The following is an 8,140-nucleotide window of genomic DNA, read 5'->3' as shown; positions in this document are numbered from 1 at the left end:
GAGCGGCGCGAAGATCCGGCCTCATGGTCATGCTTGCCGCGCTTGTGGTTGAAGAAGCCCGTGGCGACGGCGGTGGCTAGGGTTTGTGTCGGCGGGCAAGGGAGCATGTGTGCCCAAATGTGGACTGGTGTGGGGAAGGAGAAGTGGACCCCCCCTCCGCAGGCTTGCTAGTTAAAAAGGACGTGGACTGGACTCTTCCTATGCCCGACAAGTGGGCCCGAGGCGGGGTAGGTTGCATTGAATATGACCGCATGGGAGGTTGGTTGGCCAACACGCGGGCATGAGGCGGACACCGAGAGGATGCGTGCCGCGTCCGTGTGGTGTCCATGTAGACACAAATTTGAGTCAGAAATGCGTCTACACGGACATCGAGCTGACCAAGTTTGCGGATGCGTCCACATGTTGGGCCATCGAGTCTGTCCGTTTCGCCTCAAAGGGACACACACAGACCAATGCGTCGTTGCGTTGGAGTTGAGCTAAGGGATTAAAATATTATAAGTGAAGGGCAAGAGGTACTCTTACTTTTTTTAAACGGAGGCAAAAAATTAAACTCAGCCATTAATTAAGAGAGAATTAGAGTGTGTTATATGGACCATAGTCCCCAAATACATAAGAACTCTCCTCGCATGATTGCACTTAATTTTTTTCCCCCGCTGATGCTCTTACTTTGCCCTTTTAAGTGATTTTTTTTCAGCGGTTTATGGTGAGTGAATATGTTCACCTAATGGGTTCGTGACCACTGTCCTGTGTAGAACGTGCCACCTTGATGGTGTAAAATTTGGTGTATCTTCACGAGTTACGCATGTATGGTGATACATAAACTCTTGGGGAGCAGAGTAGAAGAGTAGGAGAGTAGCAAACAGCAATTCCTTGAAGACCAGCACAACCAACCCTGAGTTCTTTCACAAAATTGTTTCAAAAAAGAGAAAACACTAGCTAGAAGTGAAGCTCGGCTGTCATGTCAAAGAAAGGAAAAGGAAAGCAGCAGGCGGGCCGCGGCTCAGCCAAGGACCCTCCAGATGAACCAGATCTACGGTCAGTTTGGTTTGCCTACCTTCGCATTTAAATTTCACAATAAGTGGAGTTGGATTATGTGCATTATGGGTGTGTATGTATTGTGGGGAAAATATGTTTAGTGGACAAACTTTGTGCCAAAATATGTAGTTGTTTAGTTATCAACAAAAAAGAGGAGATGCGTTATTTTCTTTTGCAACTATGTACGTACAGATTTGTTTTCTTGCACAACTCGTAAATTAACATAGTTTGTAAGTAGCAATATAATTTTGACAAGGTACATACATATTTTTATACAAAAATCTTTAGGGTTGTGCGGTACATGTTTTTGCCATTTTGAGGGTATTCACATTAGCATTTCCTTACCTTACCTTATCGCAGGGATGGATTGGTCTATCATGTTTTATGCTTGCACTAGATTTAGTACATATATGTGTATACATATCTAACATTTTGATACATCGGTTCAGGGCTCCAGTGCAATGCAACCCCACCAATTGCCAAGTAAGTTAGCACTTGAACCATTCCCCCCCCCCCCCCTCCCCCCCCCCCAAAAAAAAATAAAAGAGTTAGCACCTCAACCCAATCAACAAAAATATAAATGATAATCACATGCAATTTGGTTTTCTTGCAGATACTTGTAGATCATCGTGGCTGCATGCTAGCTATCAAGGATGTACAGGTTCCAAGGGCTGCAGAAATGTATGAAGCTACAGTTGATGGAAAGCGTTGCGTTGCTCTAAGGAAGACAATGGATGGTGCATATACCATGTACAAAGCTCTACTGGAATTTACTCATCCAAACATACTGAAGCCAGTGGGTATTTGGGAGGACCCACACTGCCATGACGTAGCATATATAGTGTTTAGGGGAGTTGACGGCACAATGGCACAACTTGGAGGACAAACAATGTTTGAGGAAGGTAACCCTTACAATGGCTTCTCTGAACACGGCTTTAAAATGTTCAGGTACGTATTAACTTTGCACAAATGAGAAGCTAGTATCTTTCCCCAAAAAAGGTACTAGTATCTTTGCACCATCAGTCTCTAATAAGCATGCCCTTATTTATAGGGCTATCTTCTCCACTATTGATCATGTCAACAGTCATTATGCTGGTGAGGGTACATCCAGTGCAAGAAACACACAACTCGAGTTGATAATGAAAATACGGCTTGACCAGGCGAACATATATTACAAGATGGTGGATGGCGAGCCATTGGTGTTATTAGGAAATATGGACATATATTATCAAGGAGGTAATTTAAACCTTCAAGTTCACATTATCCTTTTTTTCTTCTTCTGAACAACAATGAATGAACTCGATGGGTGACGTGTGCATTTGCACGGCTAGATAAATGCATGAAGATTTTTGTATTGTTTTCTCTTTGAAACATGGTGGCCCATCGTTCCAATAATAGCACAAGGGTATATGTCTTGTGAAAATACGGTCGTATTTTGGTAGAAAAATACTTCATCAAGTGTGTTATGTTATTATTCATAAATATCGACAACAGAAGACTGATATCATTCGTGGCCTATTGTGTACTCCTAGTTTCCAGTTCCAGTTTTGCTTCTTGCAATCATTGTTCCTTATCCTCCACTCAACAATAATTATTTTAGATTTCTTCATCAATCAAGAAGAATTAAACTGAAACATTAGTTGATAGCTCGTATTTATAACACCGGCGGCGGGGCTTCCCTCTTCCTCCTCCTCTTCCTCCCGCATCTCCCCTGATCGCTCCTGCTGCGATTCGTCGGCGCGAAGCTTCAGATCTGGCCTGCAACGCGATGCACCTCAATGGCTGCCTCTCCCGGGGCGGGTTGCCGGCGTCGGGTGGGCTGGGGCACATCGTCTTCATGCCCAGCCGCCCGTGGCGTTGGGGGGCGGGGTAGAGGCCCCACTGCTTCCCAGGCACGGTGGTGCCGAACGCCGCCGGTCTTGGCTCCTGGTGGTTGTGCATTCGTGGGTGGAGGATCCTCATGGCGACTCCTGCCGTATTTCTGTGTCGTTGTCTCTTGAGCGTGGGCTCCTTCGTCGCCGGCCAGATCTGGCTGCTCTGTTCCGTCCCTATGATGGGCTGACCGCTGGGTGTTGGATACTTGGAATGTGGTTCGGGAGCTGCTGGGGTGCGGCAGCTGGGGAGGCTGGCTGCGTGCTCGCGGCTCGTTGCTCGTTGGGTGACCGGCGAGGCTGGTTTTCCCAGTGTGCGGCGGCCCTGGTTGGTGGGAGTCTTGGCCTCTTCTCGGCGAGGGCCTAGTCTCAGGTGCTGCCCAGCTGCCTTGGTCGTGTGGACGGCCGGGTGGCTGGTGATGTCGGCCACTGGCCATTGTAGTGTTTGTCGTCCTGTCGACTTCGCTCCAGTTCTGAAGCTCGTCGTTTGCAACCTCTCAAGTTTCCTCCACCTTGCCATTTCTGGGCCGTGGCGGTCTCTTGACTGTCGGTTCTACTCTGGTAAGGGCTGGCGGAGGTGGGGGATGGATTGCGGGAGAAATCCTCGGCTGTTTCTGCCAGCCCGATGATGGGTGTGGTCAGTTACGATCCTGAAGGGAAGGGGCCGTCAAGGTATCCTCCCTCCCTCCCTCTCTCCTCCTCTGTTGGCTCGGGTGAGAGAACCCAATACTTTGCCGGATTGGGCGGCAGCGGTGTTTTGGGCGTCGTCCCCTTCATGGAGGTGCCGCTATGGGTGAATTGGGGGTGTGGGTGCACTTGGTCTGGTTTCTAGGCGGTCGTGCCTCCGTGCTGACTTACTCATGGAATCTTTCTGCAATGCAACTTCGGCATCGGCATTCCTTGCAGCTTTGTCCTCGGTAGTTTCCTGAGTAGCAACCTTGCTCAGTGTTCATGATATGATCTGGTCTCCGAACGTCCTGGTCTCCGAACGTCCTGGGCCTCAGTGCTCACGTTTCCATCCTTCGACGGATCGACACCCTTCGTGCCAGGGTGTCACTGCTACTCCCTCTATAAACTAATATAAGAGCGTTTTTAGATCACTGCTGTGAGTACTTTGGAGATGGAGTGGGTCGAGCTTGTGCCTGCCTGTTCCATATGGAGTTAGACTCGTTTGTGTGGGGCACCTGCTGGTTGTTCTCCCTCCCAAGCTCTAGCTTCTGCCTGCTCTGGTGTATCGTCGTGGTGGTGGGCTTCTTCGACCTCAACCGGCCTGCTGCTTAGTCTTAGTTCATATGTTTGTAGTCTGTTTGAGGCTCGTTTGCTGCTCCCACAGCACCTTGTATCTTTAGCCATTTCTTTCTTGCTTGCTTTGTAATCTGTTGTCCGTTATAACCCTGTCTTGTTGATGGCTTTTTAAATTCAAACTCGGGCTAGGTGCGAGCCTTTTCTCTAAATAAAAATAGAGAATTCTCTTTGTCTGCTCAACTTCTTGGTGCTTGTATTCAATGGTTTTTATTGCAACAGTATCATGCCTCTAGATACTTCCAATTATCAGTATATATTGTATTAAAATGCCAAAGAAAATGTCTCACGTATTTTTGAATATTGTCTTTCTGATTATGTGTATATTATTTTGTATTTACCTGTACAATTTTGACACAACTCAACCAATATGAAATGGAAACCTTGCCTTTTCTTCCTCCATCTGCCTCATCATTAGCGATATATATTGAACTTACATTATTTGATTGGTGGAATGTATCTAGCTATATGTTTCCACTATGATTATTGCATACCCATCTAAGATGCTCATTCATTAGAGTAAAGTTACCATAATTTTATAAGCTATTCTCAATCGATCACTCTGACCCCTTCCCATATATTTTTGTATGGGGCCCATTTTCTGTGTGTGTATTATTTAGCACAGTAAACAAGATTTACCACATATTTGGCATGTTTTCACTTCCAAGTTTAGGGTTTTTGCCACAACAAACCATGCTCCTCTTTTTCGATGATACGTTATGTGGCACAGATAACACATTGGCATTGATATGTCGATTCTTCTTACTTTATCGATGCCATGCAATATAAGTACTTCTCAATGTACAAGTACTTATACTCTTTGGTACTTCTCAATGTACCACTTCTCAGTCACTTCCAATTAAACATGAACTCAACCCGATAGTGATAACCAATTCATGGGCGTCCGCTCGTCTCCACTCTATTGTTCTTGAACACTTTTCTTATTCTACGAAAATGTGGGTGATGAGTGGATAGATGTTCAGTCTCATCATCTTGAGTCACATCCACACGGACTGTTGTTATTTCAGTTCATTAGGATGCTTCCATGATTTCTTCTATATGTTTCCTGGAAAATATATTCATTGGGAATTTCTATAACATTCGGAAGTGGCTGATGTTACATTCCACTTTTCAACCGCTCCCTTCCATCCATGATTTATGTTTTTTTCAGCATAGCATACACAGCTTATTACCTACTTGGCATGATTGGTTGCTTGAAATCATTACTGTTGTAGCTGCAACACTGTTGAGCATTCTTGTATGATGTGCCTCTTGCACATGTATCTCACACAAATTGTTCTGACTACTTGCATGCCTTGCACTGGTACATGGTAATTTGATTCCTGGAAATCAATCATTTCTAGTTATCGTGAACTTTGCACAGACCGTCAACTCAAAAGTGCACCATAGCTCGACTCTTCTCTATTCACGACGACACCTTTTCAATTACAACTAAATCCATACATCTTGTTAAATCTGAAGCATGTTGCATTATCATTTCTCACATGTCAGTACATACTATTTGAAATTTAATTGAAATCAAATTGTTCTCTTTATTCGACTTTCCTAGTTTTAGGTCTTACAAGTCAAATCCCTAGTGTGCAAAATGTATTCATATATTTAGCTACATATGGTCTTAATGTGCAGTACGTAGGAAAGATAATCAACGGCACACTTTATATATGTCTACAGAGGAATTATGAGGTTTTAAATTTACTCTTGGACAGGGAGATTCCGAGTCAAATTCATTTGTACTCCGTCCATTTAATTTAAAATAGAGGAAGGAGATATGAACTTAATATGCAGGAACGTTTGTTGATGAATTGCTGATGCAAGCAGTGATGTCATTGCCATGCAGTACAGAGTTCCATTGTTCAGATTTTGATTCAAACACATGCATGTCTCTTTTTGCAAATTTATACTATATGTTTCCTATCTTCAGTTTTAAATCCCATCCCTTGTAACTAAGATCCGTTACAAAAACAACAGAGTAGATTACTTAGTCTATGTGGATCAATGTGGTAGCTTGAAGTATAATGATAGATTTTATTTAATGTTTTACATTCTTATATATATGCTACTCCACACTTGCTATTTCTATGCACTTTAATTTTATGGGAAAGTGTCCAACACCAATGCTTGAGTTCAGACTTCAGAATACTGGTTGTTGCACCTAAGTGGCGTGTCATCAGTAATGATCATGACACTTTCCTTTTAGGCATTATGACATATACCAATAAAGTCTGAATTTTTTTTTTGTAGCATTTTGCATTGAACTAGGTACGTTTTCTTGAAAACAAAACATTTTGTTACCCAAGTATAGTTCAAGTATGTTTCCTTTAATGTAATGGCTTTAGGAAATTATTAAAGTGAGTATTTCACCTGTGGAATCATCGGACCTTTGCTTAATCATTTTGATAATTCATGCATTTTTGTGAAAACATGCAGCCAATGGTTTGAAAGCAACACACTGGAACGAGATTGGAGTCTGTCTAAATTCCTTGTTTGGCAGCGGTAACCAAGCCAGTATGGAATTAAGGGAGTTGGCTCGCTTCTTAATGCAGGGAACAGTGAGGTAGGTCGGTTGTCATTTTGTAAAATAAATATGTTGGCCATATGTTGTACTTTATCTTATTATTATGGTTATAAGTCATGTATTTGCTCATATGTGATGTGCCAATGGTGCAGTTATGACGACCTACTTTGGCAGCCGGGTTTATGGAATGCCAACACAAAGATGGAGTTCATTAGAGAAATACATTTTATGGTTGACATGGATCGTGATGCAAATAACAAGCTACCATATGCACAGACAAAGAAAGGATGTCAACTCGCGAAGAAGAAGTCTCTTGGACTATTTGATCTCATGCAAGAGTTTACAAAACCAAAAGATGAGAATAACATACCACGAGAACGTAAGGAGGACCACTTGCTTGATTCAGTTTTATTCTTGAGGAACAAAATTGTCGCTCACTACGATGACGAGTACAAAGCGTTTTCAGGTCAAAAGGTGAGTGTGTATTATCTTGGGAGTATTTTCTAACACTTTATTTTTTTATTTGGTTATATATTGTACCATGTTTTTTTCATGTTAGGAGAAAATTGGCACAACTAAGGCTCAGATTGAGAGATATGTACAACATAGCAAGGGTGATTACATGATAAAACTGGCGAGAGCCATAAAGGAGTTAGGGTGGTTCGATTCGTCTCCACTTCTTCGAGGTATCTCTTTGGAAAATCTAGTAGAATTTCCAAATTATTATTGTCTCATGTGTAGCGATTTAACATATAATATTGTCTCTCCAACTTAAATTAAGGTAAAACCCACTATATGGAAGGATTCTACAACCTGAGGATATCCGATGGGAAAGGAAAAGGCAAAGCAAAACGTTGACATAGCAACCGTTGCAACAATGATGACCGGGACAGACCCTTATCCCTAGCATAATATACTATTACTATTAAAACTGCATAAGTAATGATATTTCAGGGAAGAAAACTACGAGACTTGTATAATTTGTGTTGGTCCTAGGGTGGTTGGAACCGTTTATGAACCATTGTGAACCTTTGTGGTGTGATTAAACCATTATACATTTGGACAACCATGGATCTACTATGTGATGGATTTGCAGTAATTAGTTGAACCTTGGTAAATGTTTGCTCTGAGATTTCATAGGCGACGTTGTTCACCGTACCCGGTGCAGAACTCCTAAAAGGAGGAGGCCGGGCAAGTAGTTAGTGTTGCTCCGGTGCCATTAGCCAAGCGGGATTGCAAATAAAGGTAGCGCAGTTGGTCGTGGCCGAACAACAGACGAGTTTGTGGTGCTGACCAGACCAGAGCACACAGGAGGTGGACGGTAACGTAGTGCGGGTCTGGCACACCACTGGGAACTTTGCGCCATAAAAATCCTATGAGACTGGCGATGTTGTGA

General features: G+C 43.1%; 1 protein-coding gene across 2 annotated transcripts; it reads left to right on the top strand.

Annotated features, from left to right (window-relative positions):
- The first annotated feature begins 2,802 nt into the window (after positions 1–2,802).
- Positions 2,803–7,810, top strand: LOC109759621 (uncharacterized). Of its 2 annotated transcripts, XM_073511051.1 has the most exons (5): positions 2,803–3,578; positions 6,657–6,783; positions 6,897–7,218; positions 7,304–7,430; positions 7,526–7,810. In XM_073511051.1, exons 2-5 carry the CDS (start codon positions 6,737–6,739, stop codon positions 7,600–7,602), a joined length of 573 nt encoding a protein of 190 aa, XP_073367152.1. In that variant the 5' UTR covers positions 2,803–3,578; positions 6,657–6,736; the 3' UTR covers positions 7,603–7,810. The 2 variants fall into 2 exon arrangements, with proteins under 2 accessions (XP_073367152.1, XP_020174039.1); XM_020318450.4 differs by lacking the exon at positions 2,803–3,578 and having other exon boundaries at positions 4,281–6,783.
- Positions 7,811–8,140: the final 330 nt, after the last annotated feature.

The sequence above is a fragment of the Aegilops tauschii genome, chromosome 3, assembly GCF_002575655.3.
Source record: "Aegilops tauschii subsp. strangulata cultivar AL8/78 chromosome 3, Aet v6.0, whole genome shotgun sequence".
Classification (NCBI taxonomy): domain Eukaryota; kingdom Viridiplantae; phylum Streptophyta; class Magnoliopsida; order Poales; family Poaceae; genus Aegilops; species Aegilops tauschii.
This window is presented reverse-complemented; position numbering and strand designations above follow the sequence as displayed.